General features: G+C 51.2%; 1 protein-coding gene across 2 annotated transcripts in view; it reads right to left on the bottom strand.

Moving 5' to 3' along the window:
• Nucleotides 1-7,265: 7,265 nt before the first annotated feature.
• The window catches only part of GRIK3 (glutamate ionotropic receptor kainate type subunit 3), a 238,704-nt gene continuing 219,232 nt past the window's right edge, over nucleotides 7,266-26,737 (bottom strand). For both annotated transcript variants that reach the window (XM_016959390.4, XM_524666.9), the window contains 3 exons: nucleotides 17,871-18,093; nucleotides 16,721-16,971; nucleotides 7,266-13,778 (listed from right to left, as the gene is read on the bottom strand). In XM_016959390.4, coding sequence (XP_016814879.2) covers nucleotides 13,584-13,778; nucleotides 16,721-16,971; nucleotides 17,871-18,093 — 669 coding nt within the window. In that variant the 3' untranslated portion in view covers nucleotides 7,266-13,583. The remainder of the gene's footprint in view (nucleotides 13,779-16,720; nucleotides 16,972-17,870; nucleotides 18,094-26,737) is intronic.

The raw sequence follows: 26,737 nt of genomic DNA, 5'->3' as shown, positions 1-26,737 counted from the left end.
TTAAATCTCCCTACAGAGAGGAGAGTGCCTGCACAGGGCACGGTGCTTAGAAGGCTCTCATGAAATGCTTGGCTCTGTCCCAGAGGATGTGTTATTGGAGTTTAGAGAATTCTTAGTGATCTGAGGCTGAATTAGGGGGAGGGAGGGGAAGCTGGTTCTCACAGCAAACTGCAAGTAAGTCTTTGGGCTAGACAGACAGTACAGAGGCCTGCTACCTCCTGAAGAAAAACCTCTCCACATCTGCGAGCTGCTGAACTCACCGGGAAGAGGGTGTGCTTTGCCAACACATTTTATGCTGGGAGGAGATGATCTGGGAGGTAGTCTGGAGCAGGAAGACATTGTAGGGGCTGTCAGCGAGGCCAGAGCTGCAGGAAGGAGTGTGGGGGATCTGGGGTCAGGTGGGAGTCTGGGCAGGGACCCTGGGAGCCTGAGCTTGCCCAAGGTCCAGTGAGGCACTATTGGCTTTTAAAGCCTGGGAGGCAGAGAGCCCTGGGTTAGACTCTGCCCTACCACATACTCCCTGGACCTTGGGCAAGTTATTTGGCCTCTGTGAGCCTCCGTTTCTTCATCTCTGACGTGGGGCCATAGCACATGCTGTCAGTGTCTTGCCCTTACCCCTTCTGGGCAAGCTGCCTAACTTCCCACTGCAAAGATGGGCACTGCTCTGCCTGAGGCTTTGTCCTGGCCCAGAGTCCACCTTGCCCCCTTGTGGCATGCCAGAAGTACCTGGGATTGGCTGTCTCTGGGGGACCAGTCCTAAACCAAAGGTTGATAGGACTTGGTGTATACATACCCCAGCTCCCTCACTCCTTCAATGGGAGATTCTTGAGTTGCATGTTCTCTGCTGGCTCCCAGAGTTCTTCATGGAGTTAAGTTCCAGCTGCCCACAGGGTTGACTGGCTTGATGTTGTACCCCTTATAAGCTGGCTTCCCTTTGGCATCTCACATCCCTATTCCCCTATTTTTGTCTTGTATTCAAGCCCTTGTCTCAGGGGCCTCTTCCAGGGGATCTCAAACTAAGGGGATAATATCATGCTTTTCTCCTAGCACTATGGGCATGATGTGAATCAAGTAGCTAACATATTTCGCTTCCCATCTTTTCCCTTATATCCTGTTGGGTACAGGTAACTTAGTCTTCAAGGGGCTCTGGCTATTGGGGAATCAGGGACAGAGGCCTGAGCCAAGTGGGCTGACATTCAGGTCTTTGCAGATAATGGGCCAGGGCACTCCTGGGATGGAGGCAGGAGCTAGGGGCTTGTCTGGTGGGAAGCCGAGTGTTGCAGGTGTGGTGGCTGCTCCGGAAGTCCTCTCCGTGGGCACTCCTCATCTCGGATCCTTTCTGGAGGCCGAGGCAGGCAATAAATCCCCTTGGTAGAGCTGGTCCCAGCATGGGCCACCCTGCAGAAAGGCTTCATCAGTGGCCTCATTTGCATAAGATAATGAAACCGCAGTAAAAATAGTAAAAGAAAAAATGGCCTGGCAACTTTGTTTCCATAATGACAGATGCTTCTTAAACATTCAGCTTCTGTTTCCCAAGGAAGTGCCATCAAAGCTCCAAGGGAGCCATGTACCCTGGCCCAGCGTGGTTCTTGGAATAGGGGCCTGCAGCCCCTGGGGGCTCCAGCCCTGACCTCCTGCTGCTCCTTGGCTTGCTCCAGATGGACCTGAGTGGCAGGGCGGTAGGAAGGGAGAGAGGGGAGAACTGACTGAAGAGTGAAGGAGCTTCACAAACAGCCCAATGCCTCACACTTAACACATGCTTTCACATGTCATTTTAAAAATTCTCACATGAGCTCCCTGTTACAGTCAAAATGGGCACTCCCAATGCACAGGTGAGTAAACTGAGGCTTGTGAATTGTCCAAGGCCATCTGCTTAAATTAAGATGGTAGAGGGATCTTAGAATTTGCCCCCTATTCCTAGTCCGTGTCTCCTGTCTGGGCACCTCCATGAGTGACAGGAGGCCCTTTTCACTGGGAATGGCTGGGGAGAGGGCAGGTCCTAGACCTAGAGGGAGGTGGGGGACCTGTGGGAGGTGGGAGCCATCTCCACAGGTCTCAGACCCCTGTTCCTTGAGCAGGGTGAGATGACCAAGGTCAAAAGAAAGGGGCCACTGTGGGATGGGACTCTCCCAGACCTAGAGAACAAAAATAACCATATCAAAGTGTGCTTCAGAAATATTTTGTCCTCTTACCTCCAAGCCACCAGGGCTCTGCAATGACTGCCTTGGAAGCAGAACTAATGACAATAATAATAGTAATGAATAAAATAGTGGCATGGGCACTGTTTCCCCAGCTCAGAGGAGAATCTCTAGTCTAGTTGCACTTGGCCAGGGTCAGGGGTTCCCTGCCATAGCACCTCCTTTCCTCTAAGTGTTTGGGGCAGAGTCCTGATTTCCTGATTCAGTGAATGAGGGCTTGGCTGCATGGGTTGGGGAGAATGGGAACGGAGCAAGTTTTCAGGGCACAGATGGTCCTGACTCATGCAAGATGGCCAGTGGGAGTCACCTGGATGCTAAGGCAAGTGTCATTTTGAAGCCACTAAGCAAGACATCTAGAGAGGCACCTCTCCAGGCTCTGTACTGGACTCATGCAGGTAGAGATGGTGGGTCCATTCCTCAGGGCTCCCTGGGGCTGGCAACTGAACCTGCATGTTCTGCCAGAACCTGGGAGGCCTCTGCAGTGGGCTCCATCTCTGTCTGGTGGTCCCTCCCCAGTTCCCTCCCAGCCTGTGGAATCTTTGGCCAAATTTGAGAGGTAGTGGAGAGGAAACTTCCAGATGTTTTGGGTCGTAGACTGGGACTAACAACTTTGCACTTAAAGCTGAGTATTTGACCACCTTTGTTTCCTGATTCCTCTGTGCCTGGGCTAGTTTCCCCCTTGGCATATTTGGGAGGGGTCAAGTCATTCTTTACCTTCCCTCCACAGTAATAGCTAACGTTGGCTGAGATAGACTGCGTGCCTGGCGTGGACAATCTCATCAAATCCCTATAACCCTCCTCAGCGAGGTATGGTGGTGAGCACCTGTGGTCCCAGCTACTTGGGAGTCTGAGGTGGGAGGATCACTGAGCCCAGGAGGTCGAGGCTGCAGGGAGCTATGATTGTGCCACTGCACTCCAGCCTGGGCCACAAAGTGAGACCCAATCTCCAAAAAAGGTGTGGGAGAAAAGAAGACACAGAGCAAGAAGCAGAACCCAGGAAGCTGGACTCCAGGGTCCCTGATCTTACTGCTTGGGGAGGTTTGCCCATCAGTCCTAGCAGAGGGGTCCTGAGCGAACTTGAATCCTGAAGGACTTGGGGCATTCCTGCCAGCATAGATATTCTGGGGCTAGATAAGACAGAAAAATATGGAAGTGAAGTGGGATGCTCAGTTAATCAACATTTCTGATGGGGAACTAAGGACTCAAGGGAGGATTCATTTCTATGATGCTGTTGAATGGGGTGAGTGGGGCTTGTGCCTTCAGAGCATGGAGCAGGAGGGTTCCGAGGCCTGTGCTGCATTCAGTGACCACCCCCCCCCCACCGTCATCCCACCACAGCCGGGCCACTTGCTGTGCTGGCAGCAGGCCAAAAGCCCAGCAGCCCCTGCGAGTTGTGGCCAGTGCAGACACCCAAGTCTGTCCCAGACGAGTGGACCCCAGCCTTCATTTGAACAAGATCCTCAGGGCATTTTCAGAAGTGTGGATCTACAGTGACTTGTCAGATATACCTGTTCTCTGAGAACTCCACCATCCAGCTCTCTCTGCTGAAGGAGTGGGTGGACGGTTTGGAATTGGGACATTTTCACTGACATGGGCCCTGAAGCTGGGGGGACCTGAACCAAGATGGGGGTGGCCATGTCCTGCCTTGAGCAAGGAAGCGGAGGGGGGAGGAAGGGAATGAGAGATAGAAAGAGAGAGAGGGAGAAAGATAGAGGGAGAGAAACTTGACTTTTTTCCGTCAGACCCCTTATCATGAAGCCCCCTTTTTGCCCGGGTGAGTTTGAGTAGGTGTCTGTTTCTTGCCACAGCAATTCCTGACTGAGGGGCCTCCTTGAATGTCTTGCTTCTGGTGACTGGTGCACTAGAACTAGGAGCCCATGTATGTCCTGGAGATGAGAGGAGCACAAGGCATTAGCCAAGGAGAGGCTGGGGCAGAAATGGCTGAGGTTATAGAAACAGGAGCCTGAGCCAGGACAGCTACATCACTACTCCTGCACCCATTGTGCAGTCAGTAATCTGAGAGGCCTGGCTGGCCCCCATCCAGAGCCGAGGATATCACAGATAGGCTTCTGAGTTAGGGTTAGTCCTGGAGGGAGGAGTCCCCCTGTCTATCCAGAGAGCACTCAGACCATAGTAGCTCCTAATTTTTCTTCTCCCCATCTTTCTCCCTTTTCTTAATGAAAATAGCTGGCATTTATGTTGGCTTATGATGTGCCTGCCCTGTGCTAAATATGCAGTGTGCTTTTTGTCGTTTAATCCCCACAAGCACTCCATGAGGGGGCGGCTTTCACACTCATGCATTTTACAGATGAGGAAACAGGCTCAAGGATGTGAAGTTGCTTCTTCAAAGTTACACAGCTAGTAGCTGGTAGAGCTGGGACTCATACATAAAATATTTAGTTAAGTCTGTGAATGAATGAATGGATGGATGGATGAGCAGATGGATTGATGGGTGGATGGATGGATGGGTGGATCAATGGGTGGGTAGATGGATAAATGGATGAATGGGTGGATGGATGGGTGGATGGATGGATGGGTGGATGGATAGGTGGATGGATGGATGGGTGGTGCTTGGATGGATGGGTGGGTGCATGGATGGATGGATAAATGGGTGGATGGATGGATGGGTGGATGGTTGGGTGGATGGATGGATGGATGGATGGATGGATGGATGGATGGATCGGTGGATTGATGGATGGATGGATGGGTGGACGGATGGATCGGTGGATGGATGAATGGGTGGATGGATGGATGGATGGATGGATGGGTGGATGGGTGGATGGACGGATGGGTGGATGGGTGGACAGATGGATGGGTGGGTGGATGGATGGATGGGTGGATGGATGGATGGATGGGTGGGTGGATGGGTGGATGGATGGATGGATGGGTGGATGGATGGATGGGTGGATGGATGGATGGATGGGTGGATGGATGAATGGGTGGTTGGATGGATGGATGGATGGATGGGTGGATGGGTAGATGGATGGATGGGTGGGTGGATGGATGGATGGGTGGATGGGTGGATGGATGGATGGGTGGGTGGATGGATGGCTGGGTGGATGGATGGGTGGATGGATGGATGGATGGATGGATGGATGGATGGATGGATGAATGGGTGGATGGATGGATGGATGGATGGGTGGATGGGTGGATGGATGGATGGGTGGGTGGATGGATGGATGGGTTGGTGGATGGATGGATGTATGGGTGGATGTATGTATGTATGGGTGGGTGGATGGATAGATGGATGGATGGATGGGCGGATGGATGGATGAGTGGGTGGGTGGATGGATGGGTGGATGGATGGGTGGATGGATGGATGGGTGGATGGATGGATGGGTGGGTGGGTAGATGGATGGATGCGTGGATGGATGGGTGGGTGGATGGATGGATGGGTGGATGGATGAATGGGCGGATGGATGGATGGATGAATGGATGAATGGGTCCTCTACCTATAAGCTTTCACCCCCACTGTGGGCCTCATTTCTACCAGTTCTCTTGTCCATATCCCCCCACTCCTTGCTGGACCTGCAGCCTAACCTGACCCCCAGGGTGCTCCTCTCCAGGGATAGTCCCGACCATGCTTCTCAATGGCTGACACCTGCAACCCAGGGCCTTTCTTCACCTCCTACCTGGCTCAGACCAAAGTCTCCTCCTGGGCTGTGGCTCTAGGTTAGACCAGAGCTCCCAGACAATGTGGCCTACTGGGCCCCGACCTCCTCTCCATTCTGCAGAGATTACTGCTGGGGCCGTGGCTTGGCTTCCCTGGCACTTGTCAGCTGATGGAATGGGAGGTGCATATTTTAGGAGACCTGCCAACCCATGTTGCCTTTTTTTTTTTGACTTCTCCAGTTTTCTCAACCCTCCTAAAGCAGGGATCCTGGGTCCCATAATTGTATTACGTGACCCCTTTCTCCCTCGGGCCACAGCTAATTGGACCACAAGCGGCCACTTGACCCAAGCTGGTGCAATCATAGCCACTTTCCTGGTAATTAGGCCTGGGACACTTAAGCCCGTGTCAAGGGTGGTGGACATTTGGACTGAAAAGTCACGCAGAGTCAGGGTCTGAGATGTGTCAGGGTTTGAGGGACATCTCTCATTCAAAATAGATCATATGTGTTAGGAGCTTAGCCTACCACCTGCCATATGGAAAGTGCTCAATAACCATGAGCTATTTTTAAGATGATGTCATAGGAGAACATGGAGGGTTCTGGTTGGAAAGAGGTCTCTACCAATTCAATGTGTTTGAATGAGAGTTGGAGGCAGAGGTGAGGCAGAGGCCACCTTCCCACTCCCTTTTGGGCTGTTTCTGTCATGGGAACATGAGGTTTTTCAGCAGCTTCAGTCCACTACTCATCTCCAACTTCCTGGGTGCCGAGGAGCACTATGATGTGGGGTGGTGGCAGCCCCCATGTCTTGATGGAGACTTCTTGGACCCTGGATTGCAGCTCTAGGGTGTGTCTTTCCCTCCCAGCTCTGGCACAAGGCTCAGAGGTGGTCATGCACTGGTGGGTCAGTTCTGTATTATTCCGGGAGCCATTCCTGGAGGACCAAGTTGGCCAGGCTCCCTCATCTCTTCCACTGGTTTTATAAACCTCCATACTGAATCCCTTCCTGCTGGAAATGTCCCGCCCTGTACTCTGATTGTATGAGCAGTTTCCGTCTCCAGAGGGCAGTTGACATAGAGCTTTCTCATTTCCAGTTTGAAAAAGCTCAGGCGAGACTGTGGCCAAGCTGGGATAAGGTGTCTACCCGACCTCACTAGCTGTGACCAAAGGGACAGGGCCACGTGAGTAAGTATGTGGCAACTCCCAAGGGAGTGTGTGGATGGAGATGAGGGAGGGGTGTTGCCAAGGGAAGGGAAGACAGAGGTCAGACAGTCTCAAGGACAGACCTCACATCCTCAATGTCTGAACCAGGAGCCTGGCTGGAGCCACCCACCTGCTGGGCACCAGGGTCTCTTGCCTGGGACACAGTCATCCCTGGGGGAAGATGACAAAAGTTCGTCGCCCAGCACCTTCTCGTTCTAAGGAGAGAAGAGAAACAGAAAACACGCCTCAAGGGAGCCCTGTTTTCTAGAAACATTTTATTTAAAATTTAAAACCATATTACTTCATACAGCAAACTGTGCACTTTGATATATCACAGTGTCTTAAAAAGGAAAATAATCAGATTTGTTTGGAAATTTATTTACATCAGCCTAGAATGATTGGCAAGTAACACAGTTACTATGAAACCCAAATTGTTACAAAATGTTTACAAAAAACTATATTCATAGAAATTCTGCATGTCCACAAAGGGCATCCCCTGAATGGCCCAGAGACCAGTGTGTGGGAACCATGTTGAGTGGGAGTGGGGGGCATCCAGGCACTCTGGTCTGGGTGGTGGGACAGGTCTAGGGTCTCAGAGGCCCATGGTGCTCCCTGGGGGCTCAGCCCAGAGCCTGGGAACTGAGGCCCCTACCATGGGAGGCCCAACCAGGAAGTTGGCCCAGGCAGAGGTGGGCTGGGGGCTTGACGCACAGTGGTAAGAGGACCCATGATCCCTATGGAACCAAGACAGGATGCTCCTCATGGGGCTGGAGTCAGGCGTGCTTGGTCAGGGCCCCAGAGGCAGACCCAGAGTTCAGTGCAGACCAGCCTGACGCCTGAGGCTGAAGCTGGGGCAGGCTGCTGACTGCACGGAAGCCCACCTCAGATATCTCCTCCCCTGCATGCTCCAGAGATGCTCAGACCTGCGAAAGAGGCTAAAGGAATGGAACTGCAGAGAACAGACCGATCTGGGTGAGCCAGGGACAGAGGTCTGCAGCCTCCTGGGGAGGGGGCACTCTGCCAACTGCCCTGCCAGGATGCCGCAGGGGAGAGAAAGGCAGACAGATGGAGCCTGGGCTGTGCTAGGATAGGAGCTACCTTCTTGCCTCTCATCTTTCATCCCTCTGGCTCTGAGGTCGCTCCCTGACAGCTGGTCTCTGGGTCAAATGGGGCTGGGGAGGTTGTCTGAGGCAAGGCAAACCCTTGGCTGGCATTTGACTGAATCTATGGCTGCTTCTTCATGTCTGGAGGCCTCAGAGTTTCAATCCATAAAATGGAGACAATCTGGGAGGTGATGTGAGGTCCACTGTTCTAGAAGGCAGGAGGACAGGATCAGTAACAGGGGCATGGGAACACTGTATCGGCATGCTGGCCATGCCCTGGGGGCATTCTCTTTAACAAGTGCTTTCCCTAGTTGTGAGCTGTGTTGTGTGCAAGTTGTGACTGCTTCTGCATGTGGGTGAGAATCAGAGGCAGAGGCTTTTGCTACCTAGAATAGCCCCGCCTTCTAGGGTATCCTAGATGGAGCCTGAAACCTACCTGTGATTCTGCAGGCAGGTGTGAGAACAGGCCTGGGGAGTGGCCTGCTCTTTCCCAGCCCTTCTGCTCCTGATGAATTGCCCCAGAACTAGAATGTAATATTGGCACAGGGGCCGAGTACTAGCATGACATTGCTTCTCAGACACACCCAGCTGTCCTGCCTCAGACAGGCTCGGATGGAGATGAGGTCCGTTGGCCATTCCTGCCCCTCCCACAGGAGGCCCTGGCGGTGCAGGACTCACCTGGCAGCACCATGTAGCTCTGCCCTCTTCTTCAGGGTCTGGAGCTCTGATGTGTGGAGGGCCTTCCCCACCCCAAGGGGCTCTCTGAGACCTCCGTCCCAGACTTTGCTGCTGCAGCCCCCATCTCTCATCTGGTCCTCACCCGTGCTGGCTGGGTTATGTACACTCCGTGTGCAGACGTGCAGGAAAGGGTTGTATACACATGGGCTACAGGTCATATATACACTGTGCATATATATATATATATATACAGTATATATATATATTTTACATTCATATATATATTGTACAGAACATTAACCTTCTACCTAAAAGTTTTGTGACTCATGTATGACCTCAGCTCTGAAATTTTTACTCCAGGGCAAATCCAGGACTGAAGGGAAGGCCTGATTTAAACTGCCATGGGGACAGAGGGCACGGCCCTTCCATGGCAGCCAGCAGCCGGGCCACTTCCAGATGTGTCCACTTGACCTGCAACTTTCAGATGTGTCTAATCCAGAGACCTGCCCACAGAGTTGGGCTCATTTCTTGTATCTGTCCATGAGGCTGGGCCCATCCCAGATGATAAGTCCATGCAGCTGTTTGTCCAAACCTCTAGCCCCTTTGCAGATGGGTATCCACACAGGACCACTCCAGATGTGAGCCAGAGAGGCCAGCCTACTTTCAGATGTTTGTGCATGTAGCTGTGAGTGGCTCAGGGAGGGACCAACTTCATGCTGAGTGATGAAGCAGGAGCTGTGACCCACCCCCCACACCCAGTACCCCTGGAAAAGTAGGCAGAAAGGGAGTTTTGATCGTTCTTGGTGAGTGCACGCCTGGTGGAGGGGAGCAACTTCTAACCTGTTTGGCCCTTTACCCTGGCCTGGGCCAGGATTCCCATCTTCCAGGGCCTAGGGCATGGCAGGGGTTGGGGGTGGAGCCAGAGTGTGCTTCCAGGTTAGATAGAGTCTCGGCTGTGAGGAGGGGGTGGCCCTCTTACCCCTCAGACACTCAAAGTCCAGCACACTGGCCAAGGGGGCGTCACCCCTCGCGAGAGACTCTTGCAGCATGGGGCCACTTGAACATTGACAACGCTTTCAGGATTTTCTTCTGTCCAGAGCAGAGAAACCAGCAGCAGGACAAGGGGAGAGTGATCGGGACGGCTCACTGTCCTTAAGCCCCAGGGCCTCGGCAGGGGTGGTGGGGTTGGTGGCTTCTTACCACTGCCCCTCAACTTGGCCAGCTTGAGCAGGTGGAGAGGAAGCACTTGCATTTGGGGATGCAGTGGGGACATTCTTCTGTTCAGGGCTGGCATGTGGCACCACGCAGGGACAGTCCAGCATCTGCTCAGGCAGGTTCCTTCTTCTGCTCCATCCAATCAAGCTTTCATGCTTCCCATCACCTCTCAGTGCCTGCGTGTGTGCACACGCACTACACGTGCATACACACACACGCATGCACCTGCCCCAGCTCAGCTCCATGCCCACTGGCAGGACAGACCTAAACTTAAAAAAACACAAGATCTGCCTCACTGAAAACACCTCCCCACTCCGTCCCACCTCACAGATGTAGCATCATTTTCAGTGCCCCGGGAGAGACAGAGCTCATGCTTGGGCAGCAGTGGTCCCCACTGCACTTTGAACACTAGGCTGGTCTCTAGGACAAATGCAGGATATTGGCCAGAAGCCAAATATCAGCCACACCGACAATACCTGAACATCAGGACGCAAGGTTTGCCTGGGAGAGGAGATGAGGCAGCATGCCCTCCTGCTTCCACACAGGAGTCTAAAGACCAGTCGGTACATTTTGGGGGGTTTCTCGAATTGAATTCTGCCTCTATTTATCCACTATTCTTTGTTCGTTTTATAAAAATTCTCACCACTTCTTCTTCCTCCTGTCACAATCCACATATATGCATAGCCTCTGAAGAACATGCTCATGTAGCATCACACACACAACACATGTGTGAGACAAGAGCAAGAATGAGGCACATGCTCTGAAACTATACTGGACAAAGTAAGACGGCGGTTAATGATTGTGTTTGCTGACAGCAAATTGGCAAATACCTTCATTAGAATCCTGTTACCTGGGAATTACAAAAAAGAGTTTTCCCTTTAAACAGGACATGATGTCCACAGCAAAGGCATCAGCAGCATGAGCCCCTGAAGGGTTGTGCCCCCGTCTCCTGGCAAGTGTGCCCATGCAACCTTGGAACCTCTCTGTGACAAATGATCTCTCCCATGACAGAAGTGCAAACAGACCCTGGTGCCCGGCCTTCCTGATTGTCTGTCTCTGCTTCCACTGTGACCTGGAACATATGTGTGTGTCCCACACACTCGGAAACTTCAACTCCACGTGGCTTCTTGTCTACAGCATGCATTGACCCATGTCACACAACTCTCTGGTCCTGGCCTTCCCCCTGCTCCCCACTGTGCACACATGCCTGTAAACATGTGTTCACATGCACTCAGACATGGACCCCTTGGTGACATGGCTTCTCCTTTTACGCATATTTGGCTAGCTGCAGGTAAGATCCTGATCTCCATCCTATGCCATTCAGTGTACATGTGCACACACACACACCAGCATGCACACACCTATGCATGCATGCATGCTTACATATGCATACTCACCAGGGCCCCATTATGACATGGCTTCTCCTGTTTTTACATATATGGGGCCTTGCTGCTTCACATATTTGTCTCCCTCGTCCCCAATTCACTCAGATACACATATGCACGCATATGCACACATCAGATCCCCAAGGATTCACCTATTATTGCATGCCCTGGACTATGTTATATGTCCAGATCTGTCCTGTGCCCCAGCCCCCGAAGCTCACACATACAAACACAAAGACACAGACACACATGCACACGCCCTCTGTACCCTGAAGCTTATGACAGCATGGCTTTTCCTAACATTACATGCATGGGGCTTTGGTGTATGTCTAGCCCTCCTCTCCCTCGTCCAATGTACATAGCCAGTCAGAGCTGCTAGGATTCTGGGAACCTGCTGGTTTGGTCCTGCAGCTCACAGTCTGGAGGAGGGACAGTGTTTATCACATGAGCCCACTGTGGTCTCCTGCTTTGCTAGAGATTACCCTTCACCCAGATGAGAAAGCCCTTGAGATCCAAATGAAGCTCTTCCCTAACCGGGCTTCCCAAGCAGCATGGGACAGAGGTGGGAGGGGAGTGGCTGGTATGCCCCAGTTCTCATCCAGAATCCCCAGAACCTCCCTCCCCTGTTCAAAGCCTGCCCCTCCATCCTTGGCCACGGTAAACCTGCTGGCCCATCATGTTCTCTTTAAGGACACTTTGTTCCTAATCCTTCATGTCTCATTCTTTTCCAAGACTCTTAAAGTCACAGACCTCTAGAGCATTCATCACAGCAAGCTGGAACTCATAGGTCCATCCCCTGGCTGGTACCCAACCTGCTGCTACTTCTCTGCTGTCTTCCCCAAGCCCCACAATGCCATAGCTGCTCTGGACAACAGACAAGGGGCCAGGATGGCCTCATGTCTCTGTGTGGGGTCTTTGGTTAATTCTCCAGGAGGCAGCTTCTTCCTCCCCACCCTTGGGGCCTCTGCCAGCTATGATATTATGTCCCTGGAAACTTTCTTTTCCTGGGGAGCATCCCTAGGTTTGGTAAGTCCAGGAGACCAGAAGTTCTTTTGGTCTCTTCTGGTTTCCCTCACCTAGCCCAAAGTTAGTCTGTGTAGTAGGACACTGACTCCTTTTTTGAGGAGGGACAACTTGACTTTCACTTCAACCAACTCTTCTCCTTTCAAAAAGACAGAGTGAGGCCAAGGTCAACCAGCCAGGAATGGGGAGTTGTTGATGAGAAGATGGCAAAGAGCCCAGGTTTCCAAATGTGAACAGGGTTTAGACAACAGCTTGCTAACCAGGAAAGTGAGATCCATTGGCACAAGAGCCGGTGGGACTTCCGTGGAATCTGCTTTTCCTCTGCTGGGCTTCAAATACCGGCTGCATCTTTGGGCATCCTTTGTGAGAAATTCAGGGGGTCCTCTCTCCTCTGGCTAGAAAGTGGAGAAGAATTTTCTGTGGTCACTCCCCCACTTATATTCTTAGAGACCTCCTAGAGGATTAGGAACCACTGGGTCATTGTCCATAAGAATCCAAAATGGCGGCCTCTGTTTGTGCATTCTCTTCTCTCCCATACCCCAAACTCCTCTTTTCCCCTGTGTAGCTCTGTCTTCAACTCTGTCAGAACAGGGGCTGCCAGGGGCAGCGCCAAGTTCAGAAGATTAGGACCACGTGAACAGCCCCAGAGGGATGAAGTCTTCCTTCTGCCCAGGCATATGGGATGGGTATCCCTCACCATGAGCTCCCATTGGCAGCCATGCTAGAACATCCTTAAGGCGCCGAAGGCTTGTGTCTCTGGCCTCACGGTCAAGCTGTAGGAGGCCTGGGCTCTTGCGGAAGAAATGGCAATATAAGAGCTGTCTTCCATTTTCTGTGCCCTCTGCAGGGCTGTGGCAGAAACTTCTGACTCTGGAGGAGAGTTGAGGGGCAGGTGAGTTTGGCCTGAGAGAGGCATGTGCTTCCTTTGGCCTTGGCTATCTCGGCTGGCAGCTTTAGAAACCCACAGAAGATCTGAGGAGGATGAAGCCCAAGCAGCTGGCCTGAGAGCCTGCTGGCTTCCTGGCAGGTAAGGGCAGGAGGCTCCTGGCTCAACAGGCAGGTGGCAGCTCTGGTCCCCAAGCCCAGTGTGGGGACAGGGGACGTTCCTTCCAATCTCCTTTGCTTTCCTCTGCCCAGCCCCCAGGCCTGAGGTCCCCACCCCAGCTGTGCCTAGGGGAACACAGGGGCTAAGGATGTGCTGCAGGCCATGCTGTCCTTGCCGGGAAGCCGGCGGTCATTGAATGTGTGCATGTTGATGACGGCGTCAGTCTTGACCATCATGGGAGGCTGAGGCTTGTGCTTGACTCGACGCTGGCAGGTGAGGGAGAAACGGATCTCATCGGCCACGGTGCTGCAGAAGGAACGCTGCAGGAGGGTGGAGGAGAGGGGTCGGAAAAGGGGCACAGAGTGATGCCCGGTCTTGCAACTCCAGCCAGTTCCTCCCCTTTCTCCCAGAGTCTGTGCTAAGGTTACCCGTCTTTCTCACACATTCACCCCACCCATCCCTCTGCCACCTGCAAGATGATTAGTTTGTGCAGCAGTCTACAAAACCTGACATTCTTGTTTGGAGACTAAGGTAGGTGGGGCATCATCTTAACCTCGTTTATACATGAGCAAACTGAGGTTCTGAATGGCATGCACATTAACGTCTGAGGAGCTCTGGTTTACCTGTGCCATTTTTCTTCACTAGACTCGGAGGGCAGGAACCAGCCAGTTTCATCCCCATGGGCCCAACTTTTGAGCCCTGACCAAAGCACTACCTTTGGCCCAGGGTCAGGACTGAAGAAACATTTGACGAATGTATGGATAAACTTTCTCCTGGAAGGGCTTCCAACTAAGGGGAAGAATCAGTGTCTTCCCACTCAGGGAAGTCCAGCACATGTTTCTCAAGGTGGAAAACTGGGAGGCAGGTCCCTCTAGGGCTGTTGGGTGGCAGTGACCTTCTTTTGGCCTGGGTCCCTGCACATAGCCAAGAGGAACATCAGGAGCGCAGCGTTTCCCGCAGGTATCTGATGATGGTGGCTTCCAGAGGTTGTCCTGCAGCTTGCATGGAAGGCAGTGGGGGATGCTGATATCTCAACTTACCTAGTGAGGCCAGGGCACTAGCACCAGGACCACTTGTGTGCAGGGGCTGGGGACTAGGCTTTGAATTCTTGCTCTGCCTCCTACCAGCTGTGACCCCTCCAGGCTTCCCTTTCCTCACCTACTACATGCAGAATGTCATCCCTCCTTGCCTCCTTTTCTTCATTCCACAAATACTTAATGCAACCCTACTATGTGCCAGGCACTGTTCCAGGTGTTAGGCATGCAGCAGTGAAGAAGACGGATAAGGCCACAGCCCACTCAGGGAGCTTGCGGTCTAACGATGAGATGGAATAGATAATGAACACGTGAACAAATAAATAATTTCAGACAGTGACAGCCATTAGGAAGAGAATCAAGCAGTGAAATGGGATAGAGAGGGGCTGGAAATGGGGGCAGGTGAGGAAGGCTACTTGAGGAGGTAACATTGGAACTGAAACAAGAATGACCAGAAGATGTCAAGAACACACCCTCTGGGGGAGGAGCATTTTAGAAGCAGCATGTGCAAAGGGCCTAAGGTAGAAATGTGCTTGGTGTGTTCAGGACTGAACAGGAGTGGAGCAGAGTAGGGGAGGAGAGTGAGGGAAGGAGGTGGGCAGAGAAGTGGAGTAGATAGATCCTTTAGGCTTTTTGGTGGAATGAGGAGCTCTTTTTTATTTTTATTTTTTTATTATTTATTATTATTCTTTTTTGAGACGAAGTCTCTGTCTCCATACTGGAGTGCAGTGGTGTGACCTTGGCTCACTGCAACCTCCGCCTCCTAGGTTCAAGTGATTCTCCTGCTTCAGCCTCCTGAGTAGCTGGGAATACAGGTGCAAGCCACCACGCCCAGCTAATTTTTGTATTTTTAGTAGAGACGGGGTTTTACAGTGTTGGCCAGGGTAGTCTCAATCTCTTGACTTCATGATCCACCTGACTCGGCCTCCCAAAGTGCTGTGATTACAGGCGTGAGCCACCGCACCTGGCTGGGAGCTCCTTTTAACTGTAATGGGAATTCTCAGAGAATTTGATTGTTGTTCTTTTTTGATGTATCATAATTTTGTATCAACAGAGAACCATTCTCTGTTGTTAGACATTTAGGTGTTTACCCCTCTCTCCCATCTCTTCGTGTTATAATTTACACTTCAGCAAATTTCCTTGTAAATAAAACCGTGTCTATCTTTGACCACTTACACAGTGTACATTTCTAAAAGTGGAAATTGACAGGTCAAAATGTATGGATGCTGTGGAAGACTCTGAACATACCGTGAAGTTGCTTTCCAGAAAAGTACCTGCATAGACTTCCCTCAGCAATGCTGGACAGCGTCCCTTCGGTTACACCCTTGCAAATTCCAACATCGAGTATTATCTTTCCCCCTCCTCTTTGTTGACTAAAGCTTGCTGGTTATAGAGGATTCCATTTCGTTTTTTACGGATATGTAAGTTGCTTGTTTATAATGGGCGCTTCTATATATAATTTAACTGCAATATCCTTGAACTTCTCTGTGAGTTGTGCTTCCCCAAGCCCAGCGGCCCTCATCTCGGGCACACATTTAAATCACCCTGTAGGGTTTTGTAAAAGCACAATGCTGGCTCCACCACAGACCAATTAAAACAGAGAGTCTCTGGGAGTGAGTCCAGGGCATTAGCACTTGAAAACTTTCTCCCTGTGATTCTAATTTGCTACTGGGACCCAGAACTACTGCCCAACCATGCTTGAATTAATCAGAAGGCCTGAGCCTAGTTCTACTGTCTATATGCTTGGGCCAACCCTGTTAACTTTTCCTTTTTAAACTTTTGATTATGGAAATTTCCAAATATATGCAAAGGTAGAGAGAACAGTATAATGAAACCCTATGCAACCATCACCCACCTTCAACAATTACCCTGGAGGGTTTTATGCAGGAAAATGATATGGTTTGAATTAAGTTTTAAACAAGGCACCAGTTGCTGTGTGAATTGTGGATGGTGTTGGGGAAGCATGGAGGCTGGAGGGCCAGTTTGAAGGCTGCGGCATAATCCAGGCAGGAGGTGATGGGGCTTGGCCTGGGGTGGGGCAACGGCGATGGAAAAAAGTGCTAGGTCAGGACAGAGGTAGAGTGGCAGGGCTTGCTGGCCGACTGGATGCAGGGTGAGCTGTTGTGAGGCTGAGATGAGACACCACTGTGTGCCTGGCACATACAGGAGTGAAATCAGCGCGAATCTCCATTTCCCATCCTGTGCAGGCTCCAAGCTCTAAGGCTTACCTGCTCTCTCTCTGCTGTTTTGCGGAGCTTGTACACAAACTCGCCCACGGCCACCAGCACAGAGAGGACCAGCCCGGCGGCCAGGACAATGAAGATGCCCCCGATCTTCTGGATCCCCAGGGCACTGGCCTCTTTGTTTTCCTCCTCAGGACACCCGCTGCCCCGCCACCACTTCTCCTTCATGATATGCAGCTTGTCCTCCTCCTGAAGCTGCAGGATGGCGATGGTGATCTTGTCCCGGTATGGGGAGCCTGAGCAGGGAGAAGGGACCCCTAGCCATCAGTGGCGTGTGGCCCATTCTGTGTTTGGCTCTGCCAACACCCTGGTCAGGTCACCACCAGCCCTCTGGATCAGCTCATGAAAGGGGGTCCCTATCCCTGTGAGTCCCCTTTAAATCGACGCATGGTATCTGGGTGAGTGGAAATGTCCTGTTTGAGCAGGGAGGTTGTGCCCATTGTGTATCAGTCCCTGTGGGCTCCCTGAAGTCCCAGTGCCCCTGAGCTGCATCAGCAGGGGCAGGGGCAGGAGAGGGAAGGCAGGAATGGCCTCTGGGAACTGTCCCCAAACCTTGCGTCTGTCCCAGCTCTCATTGCTCAGGCCAGGGCCACCCTCACAAGGCATGCAGCTCCATCCCTCTGCTTCTGGGCTGAGAAAATGTCACTTTTGTCCAGGTGCGGTGGCTCACGCCTGTAATCCCAGCACTTTGGGAGGCTGAGGTGGGGAGATCACGTGAGGTCGGGAGTTCGAGACCAGCCTGACCATCATGGAGAAACCCCGTCTCTACTAAAAATACAAAATTAGCCAGGCATGGTGGCACATGCCTGTAATCCCAGCTACTCGGGAGGCTGAGGCAGGAGAATCTCTTGAACCCGGGAGGTGGAGGTTGCGGTGAACCGAGATCATGCCACTGCACTCCAGCCTGGGCAACGAAAGCGAAACTCCGCCTCAAAAAAAAAAAAAAAAAAAAAAAAAAAAAAAAAAAATAAGAAAGAAAAGAAAAAAAGGAAAGAAAAGAACAGAAAAAAAAAAGAAAGCGTCACCTTTATCAGCCCCATGGAATGAGCTGTGAGACGGAGTATGAGGGGACGCGGGGGTGGAGCCCTCCCTCTGCCCACACACCCACCCCTCCCACACGCAGCCCCTCGCTCACCCATGGGCGTGCCGATGCCGTAGCCCTTGGAGTCAATGAGGCCCCCGATCTGGGTGAGGTTGCAGTTCCTCTGTGTGACGTACTCGATGGTGGTGGACTCCATGAGCAGCGCGTAGTCGGCCGTCAGGGCCCTCTGGATGCCCTCCTCGTTGTTCTTCACCAGCGCCGAGGGCTTGCTGCTCATGAAGGCCCACATCTTCTCGAAGGTGGAGATCTTGGATTTCTGGGCCGTGAGGGAAGGGGTGATGCACACACCGTTACTAGGCACACCAGGGACCAAGCACCGCATACCCTGCTCAATGGGGGTTGGGGCCTTGAACTCGGTCTACAATCTTCAGAGAAAGGGAGTGCTACACGGTGCTCAGATATAGAAATTGAGGCCCTGGAGCAAAGGTCCCCAAACACGCAGCTGGCAAATGATAAAACGGAAATGCAGACTCAGGCCTGCTTCCTGGAAACCCTGGCCATGGCACAAGTGGTCTTCAAGCTGACTTTTTAAACATGGATTTTCTTTCTCTAAAATTTATTAAAAGTTAGCACGTTCAGGCTTTGTTCTAAGTGCTCTACCTGCATTAACTCGTTGATTCTTCACAGCGCTCACAGTAGGCAGGCACCATCACGAGCCCCATTTTACAGATAAAAAGATTGAGGCACAGCTAAGTCACTTGCCTAAGTTTACCCAGGTACTAAGTAGCAAAGCCAGGCTTCAAACCCAGGCCATCTGGCTCCAGAGTCCATACCCCTAACCCCTCAGCTGCCCTGCCTCACAGAAACCACTGTGAGAGTGGAGGGGGAGAGACGGCTGCTCATCGGGGCAAAGCTGAGTGGGTCCTGGGCCTCCCCTTTCACTTCAACCAATGGAGGCCTCTTTTATGTCCTGTTTCAGGGGAAGATTTTGCCTCAGACATGTTCTACTTCATTACTGTGAGGAAGGAGCAGGGTGCGAATTGCAGAGGGGGAGAAAAGTAAGGGCAGTCAGGGGAGGTGGTCTGCAAACCCCCTTCATCTACACCAGAGCCCAGGGCTGTAGGGTCCTGGGCTGAACACTGTTGCTTGAGCAGAATCAGAATCCCTAAGACCAGGTCCAGTGGGTAGGATGCTATGCCTATGCTGGGGAGACACAGAGAGGTCACTGGGGCCAGGAGAGAGGAGCGCAAGGGCTGAGTGTCCTTTGCTGCCTGGGGAGACTGTGCAGACCAGGGTGCACGGCATTCATGAGATTTCTTGGGAACTTAGTGCTTTGCCAACTGCCTGCTCCCAGCAGGGATTAGCCCTGTCCTGGCTGATCTCAGGGGAACAGGTGGTTCTGCAGGCCCCACTGAGCCCGGCTGGTTCCAAGTCTAGCTGTGTCTGTCTGTGATGTCAACCTGTCTGACTGGCACCTGGCCCAGCTCCAGTATGCCTGATGTCATGGGTGCAATTGAACAGGCTGGCGCAGGACTGGGGCATGGGCAGGGGGATGGGGAAGAAGCCGTGCCTGCTGGGAGGGAGCTAAGGAGCCTGGGAGGAAAGTGTACTTTCTATTCTCCAGAGGCTTCCTAGATCTGGCAAGGGCTGTCCCCTCCTAAACTGGCTTCTAGATACCCAAACATGTCCTGAGGAAGAGCAATGGGGACAGGAAGGGGCCCCAAAGCCACAGGCAGGACCCCTTAGAATTACATCTGAGCACCATATCTGTTGAGTGCCAGTGATGCCTTCTTTGGGCACAGGGCTGGGGGCACCTTCACAGATAAGCAGCCACTCCCCAACCTACAAATTTACCTGCCCCAAAGCCAAAGGCATGGAAGGCCCAGATGCCTGCAGCTCTCACTGGCCTCTCCCAGCCCCTCCTGGTCCTCAGCCTGCCCTTCTTTCAGCCATTGCTACTCTCCAGCTACTCCAGCTCTGCAGGACTCTCTTACCTCTGCAATCCCTGCCTCCAAACCTTTTGTGCTCTCTGCTCTCCCACTTCCTCAGCTATTCTTCCACCTCAGTGCTTCCTGTGGCCCAGGCTGTGCCCCACTCAATATTCTTGCCCTTAAAAATCTTCCTGGTGTTCAGCTCTTCTGCCTCCCCCAGTGTTTCTTATTTTCTAGAAAATTTCTGATAAGCAGATTCTCCCACCTCCAACCTCTTTTACTCCCTCTGTTCCTTTCTCACTCTGCTACGCTGTCTCCCCAGATTCTCCTGTTGTAGAAAGCTTCTAGATGGCTCCTACAGATCCCCATTTCTGGTATTCACACCTTTGTGTAATCCCCTCTTCTTGAATGTGAGCTGAAACTAGTGACTTGCTTTTAACTCTCCACAAAAATGATGGGATGTCATGTCCAAAATTAGGTTATAAGAGACTGTGACTGGTACTCTCTCTGGCTCGTCTCACTCTGATGGAAGCTGGCTGTCATGTTGTGAGTTGCCCTATGGAGAGGTTCCCAGGGCAAGAAACAGAGGGCAGCCTCTGGCCAGCTATCAGTGAAAAACTGAAGCCCTTAGTTCAGTCACCTGAGGGGAGCTGAGTCCTGCCAACAAGCACGCAGTGAGTTTGGAGAACATGCCTTGAAATGACTGTAGCATTAGCCAACACCTTGACTGCAGCCCCATGAGGGACCCTGAGCCATAGGACTCAGCGAAACTGCCTAGATTCCTGACCCACAAGCTGTGAGATAGCAAATATTGTTTTAAAACATGAAGTTTCGGGTAATTTGGTATGCAGCAATAGATAACTTATACACCCTCTCAACCACATAGTCACATAAGCGACTTCTGCTCCCAGTATGGTTGCTTTTTCAGATAATCATCAATTCCAACTATTCCTCTAATCAAAGTATCCTAGTCCAGTCATCTCTGCTTTGCCAGATACACGTGTTCCTGATACTCTACCATCCTGGTTATTGGAACCTAAATACTTTTCTCCCTCCAGTGATTGCAGCTCTTCAGTTCCTTTCCATCCTTGTCTCTTCTGCTTTCCCAGTTCTCCCTCTACTACTAGAGGTGAGAACCAAAGGTAGATGAAGCAATCAGACCTCCTAATGCATCTGCCCATCTAATCTATCCTTCCAATTACCCATCAACCCATCCATCCATCCATCCATCCATCCACCCACCCATCCATCCACCCATCGTCCATCCATCCATCCATCCAACCACTCACCCACCCATCCACTATTGTATCTGATCATGCTATCATCCACACACCTTGTACACACTAGTTAATTCAACTAATCTGACTATCCACCTATCTATTACTTATCTATCCATCCATTTATCCATCTATCCAACCATCTATCCATCCATCCATCCATCCATCCATCTGTTCTCTTACCCACCTATCCATCCCCCAATCATCCATCCCTTTCTCCTCCTCACCCATCTTACCCACCCCCTCTCCTATGTCACCCACCCTCTCAGTCATCCATCCAATAAATCTCAAGTCCTGAGAAAAGTAACTTGACAATGAATCACTCAGGAAGCCCCACCTACTCCTTCTGTCTCAGAATGGGATAAGAACTTCTTCTCTTTCTCTAAACTCCTCCTTGTATCCTCCCCACACCCCGACACTTTATTCCTCCTATATACAGGCCTGCCTGACACCAAACCATATGCTCTTTCCAGTAACACAACACCATAGATGGAGACAGAAATTTCAGTTGGGGGCTGAAGGGAGTGTTGAGGCAGATGGGCTCTGAGGAAAGACACAAGAAAGGCACCAGTGTGTAAAGGAACTGAATGAGGAAGATGGGAAAGGACACCAGAGAGCTTGGGCCAGTGAAGATGCAAGGTGAAAACAAGGCATGAAGCTGGCTGTGACGTTAATTTTAAGAGGTTCCTGGTTCTGGAGCCTCCTGGCTCCAGCACCAACTAAATTATTACCTCCATCACCTTCAGGTAGATGTGTCTGAAATCTGCTTTCTTAGAATGGTCCCCACTGTCCTTGTCTTCTGTCTTGGGGCCCCCATTCTCAACCCCATCTCCTCATGGTCTCTGCTTCCCCTTAAGTGCTATCCTTCTGTCCTTGAGCAGTTGAGTGATTCTGGGGCACAACCCTGTAAAGGTTCCTTGTGGCTTGTCTAAGCAGGGATAGATAAATCCAGAGCCCTTCATGGACTCTCAGGTCCCTCTCTCCCATCTCTGGGAGAGTTCCCATCACAGGCTTGAGTTCCCATCACTGGCCAGAGCTATCATCACCACCCTAGGGAATGAAGTCTCACATACCTACAGCTCCTGTGTCATCCTGCCTGTCCCGGCCCTGGTGGGAACCTTAATAAAGATTGTTTCAGGGCTAGTCACCCAAATCAACTAGTGGAATCATCTGGAACAACCAATACACGGCGGTGTGCCAGGACAGAGATGCTTTTTTTATCAGCAAAATTGGCAAGAAAGTAAATTTCAGGCTCACGACTTTCAATTCCAGCCTCCTCAAAGAAGCAAATTGATTTTCCCTGACTGAAGATACTTAATCTTGAGAATTTAACATTTCTGTACAAGAGAATGTATGTAAGTCTATATATATATAGCAATTCCAAAGGGAGCTGAATTTCAGAGAATGTGTGCAGAGATGCAGTAGCAATGGGATTGCATACAAGACCTTTGTTGTTTTCCATACTGGAAAGAAGACCTTTTCCCATATTAATTGGCTTTCTTATCTCTGAGTGTGGAATCTTTGGCCTTACTGGATCCATGGATTTGAGCAGTTAATCATTTTTCTTGGGTCATTTCTGTGGGGACAGGAGGCCTCTTTGGAGTCCACGGCCTCTGCCCACTGCTACAGGCTCCCTGGTAAGGACAGTCTAGCTCCTAGTTCACCCCACCCCCATCCCGGCAGCACATGCCTGAGGCTTGCTTGTGGGGGGCTGCAGGCTGGGGGTGGAGGTAGTGAGAGGGGTGAGCTCCACTGCACTCTGGTGTCACACCAGCTTGGACTCAAATGCCAGCTCCTTTTGTGACCACAAGCAAGTGACATCACCTCTCTGAGCTTCACTTTCCATATCTGTAAAATGGGTGTTGTAAGAGTACGTGCTACTTAGTGTTATTGTGAACATTCAACAAGACAAGGTGTGTGAAGTGTTTAACACAGAGTGTGCCCCTAAGGCTCCCATAGGTGGCCAGAGTCACTCTTTCCCTTTAAGGCTCCTTAATTCTCTGTAAGGCCCAGTTTTCTCATCTAGAAACTGGGGAGAAAAATCTCTATAGTGCTGAGTTGCTATGGCACTTAAAGGGGTAAAAACTCAAATGCTGACAGGGCCCAGGCAGGGTATTGAAGTAACTAAAGAAGGCTGGGTGGGAGTCTGTAAACTGGAGATAAACATTGCCTCTCAGCTGCTGAGAATTGCTGCAATTGATGTTTTAAAAAAATATACATATATAAATAAGCGATGTGTGGCCCCTCCAAATCACGTCTATGGGCTGCACAGGCCTGTGTATCACCAGTTTGCAACAATAAACAATAAAAAGTTAGCGTTCACTGCATGCCTACTTTGTGCCAGGTAATGCTGTGAGGTGAATACATGAATTATCACATTTAATCATCTCAATGGCTCCATAAGGTGGGTGCCCATTAGCTGGTCATCTCCAGTGTGCTCCAGTTAAGTAATCTGCCCCAGGAGGGAATTTCGGGGCAAGAGGAAAGGGTCCAGCCTGTCTCTTTGGTTTCTGTTCAGCCAACTGGAGGGCTGTGCGGAAGAGAAAGCCTTTGACCTAAGTCCTCCTGTATGCCTGGCTCTGGGCTAACCACTGTACATACAGGAGCTCACCGAACCCTCTTGCTAATTGCTGCATGGTGAAAATAAGTATCTGTGTTGTACAGGGGAGCAAATGGAAGCCCAGATAAGTGAAGTGACTTGCCTAAGGTCACCAGCAGAGACATACCCCAGACTCAAATCCTGGTCTGTCTGACTTTAAAACTGATGTAACTTGACGACGACAGGCGGCACCACATTGAATTCTGCCTGGGCATTACATTTTGGTCCCCCTACCTGCTTCTGCTTGAAGGCAGGGCTAAGACTGTATGTGAAAGAGGCCAGCAGACGGGTCAGGAGAAGCTGGAAGCTGAGTTTGGGGAGCATCTTCCTAGGCCCTCCAGCTCAGGGAAGGGTCTGTCATGCAGCTGGGAGGCAGGGTGTGGGCCAGGTGACCTCTCTGATGGCATGCCCAGGTCAGATGCTAGGAACCGAGGCTGTGCAAGGGGGATGGCCTGACAATGACCAGGGGCCCAGGGAACCTGGCATTCTCGGGCCCCCAGCTCCCACTCCTTTCCTAAGCCGCTATCCCTCTCATCTGTTATGTGCTCTCCCACCCCCAGCACTGAAAAAGGTCTAAGTGCTTGGAGAAGCTGTCTTCCGATGTCCTCTCTCTTCAAAGCTGTGCAGCCCTCCCTGCAAAGAACACGCTTTCCCAACGTTCTCCTTTACATTTTGCCTACATATTTTTACAGCCAAACAGTGCTTTCAAAGGCCTCTTTTTTCATCTCCTAATTAATTTTTATCTTCCAAGACGGAGGGAGGACAACACAGGAGACGCTGTTTGTGATGTCTGCTGCTCCCTGACAACTCTTCAAATGAAATTTCCTCTGGAATGATGGGGCTGCAGGGTGGGGGCGAGGGATCGAGAGCCCCCCGAGAGCCCAGCATCCCGCTTCCTGCTGTTGTCGTCTTTGGACAGAAACAGGTTCCCTCCCTTGTGAGTTCTACTCTCAGTCAGGGCGTTTTTTTAAGACTGTGTGCTTCCTAATCAGGAACATGCTAACCACAGAAATCAAATTCATCTGTCCTGCACTCTGGACCTTCAATACAGGCTGCCCACTCAGTTCCTAGTCCTCGATATTATCTCCTGCACTTGTGCCACTTGGCTGCTGCCATCTTTAAATCCCATCCTTTCACTCAACAACAGCATCCACTCAACACGTATTATTAGAGCAACTACGACGTGCCAGGGCTGTGCAGGGCTGGGTATGTGGTCAACTGACTGTGGCTTCACTTTTCCCCAACTGCCTCCTGAGGACTGTGGCTGGGTCCTTAGAGAAGCCATATGAACACAGTGACCAAGAGCATAGGCACTAGAGCCAGGTTGCTTGGGTTCAAATCCCAGCTCTGCATTTCACTAGCTGTGGGATGTTAGGCAAGTCAGTTAGCCTCTCTGGGCCTTCCTTTCGTCATGTTTCAAATGGAGATGATAATAATAATCTACCTTCCAGGGCTGTGATTGAGGATGTTATAAACAAATACAGGTAAAGTGCTTGGAATGGTGCCTGGCACAAAGTAAGTGTTCATTAAGTGTTACTGTTATTGTTGACTTTGCCAATGTCTCCTAGACATCTGATGGCTCCTCCTGGAGCTGCCTCCTGTTCAACAGTAGTGCAGCCTTGCCATATACTCTCATGGGCAGGGGAAGACCACCTCTCTAGGAGAAGACCCTAGAGTGGATGTGGGAGAGGGCACTGTGCATGAAGACAGCATGTCTGACCTTGTACCCCGCTCCACCACTGATGTGCTGTGTGATAATGGGCTGGGCCTGTTTCTCTGGGTTAATCTCAGGTCTCCTTCCAGCTCTAACCTGCAAACATTCTGTGCTAACCAGAAGGCTATCACCTGGCCCGGGGGGAAGGTCTAATTAGGAAGTCCAACTACAGAGGGCAGAGGGGTGGCAAGGCAGGGAATTGGTTCATCCAGGGACCTTCAGCGGGGGTGGGGCGGGGGGTAGTGCTTCTAGCTCATCATCTGAGGTGGGGGGGCAGTTAATGTATCTACATTCAGGCTCTTCTCCAATATGTAACAGTCCCATTGCTGCTGCTGATGACAGGGAGTCTGGGCAAGGAGAACTTCACTTGAATTAAGGCAGGAGACAATGTGGCCAGGCATAAAGAGGAATTAATTGACCATAGGGACAGGAAGAAAGTGGAGTTAGTTATGCAGGGGGTGTGGAGTTGTTGTTTCTGACCCACAGACTCCTGTGAGCATGGGCCCATAAAGCCCCAGCATCCCAGACAGGTGACAGCATTTGTACGTCTCTTCTGCCCTCCTCGCTGTGCCATTTGCACGGAAGGTGGGTGAGGGCAGAGGAGGCTGTGGGAGGTGCTGCTTGATGGTGAGGGCAGCAGCTCGGTGGGGAGCTGGGGCTAGCTTCTTGGAAGCCAATCTGAGCATCTTAGCATGGAGGGAGGCAGGGACATCCAATCAGCGGCAATGAGCCTGCACCAGGCTTATTTATGCCGTTTCACTTTGATCGGGAGCCCTGCTTAGAGATGGGTTCATGCGTTATGCATGAGAGATGCTCTGGCACAAAGGGCTGGGCCACAGCCTGGGGATAGGCAGGAGCAGGCAGGCATGTGTGCACATACACACACATACACATGCAGACACATATGCATGTACAGTCCATTATACACACACCCAGAGACACATTCGTATGCATGCATGGACCATTATACACATACATAGACCCCCCCCCACACACAGAGAGAGACACATATGCATGCATGGGCCATTATACACACATACATCCAGACACATATACATGCATGGATCATTATACATGCACACACAGATACATATGTATGCACAGGCCATTATACACACACACACTCAGATTCATGCATGCATAGGCCATTACACAGGCATACACACACAAAGGCTAGTATACACACACATGCATGCACAGGCCATTACACACACACAGGTCCATCTGCCCTCCACTTATCTAGACATACCCATGAGGATATCCAAGCAGACAGACAAATGTATTTTCTCTGTACACATATACAGGTAGACCCTCGGGTACACACGTGTACACATTCACAGGCACATGTCCATATGCCCAGATCACAGAGATGCATCACACATATGTTCAGCACACATACACATAGATGCAGACACGTGTCCAAGCACAAATACACACAT

The sequence above is a fragment of the Pan troglodytes genome, chromosome 1 (genome assembly GCF_028858775.2).
Source record: "Pan troglodytes isolate AG18354 chromosome 1, NHGRI_mPanTro3-v2.0_pri, whole genome shotgun sequence".
Lineage (NCBI taxonomy): Eukaryota > Metazoa > Chordata > Mammalia > Primates > Hominidae > Pan > Pan troglodytes.
The sequence above is the reverse complement of the archived record's forward strand: the minus strand, read 5'-3'. Positions and strand labels throughout refer to the sequence as shown.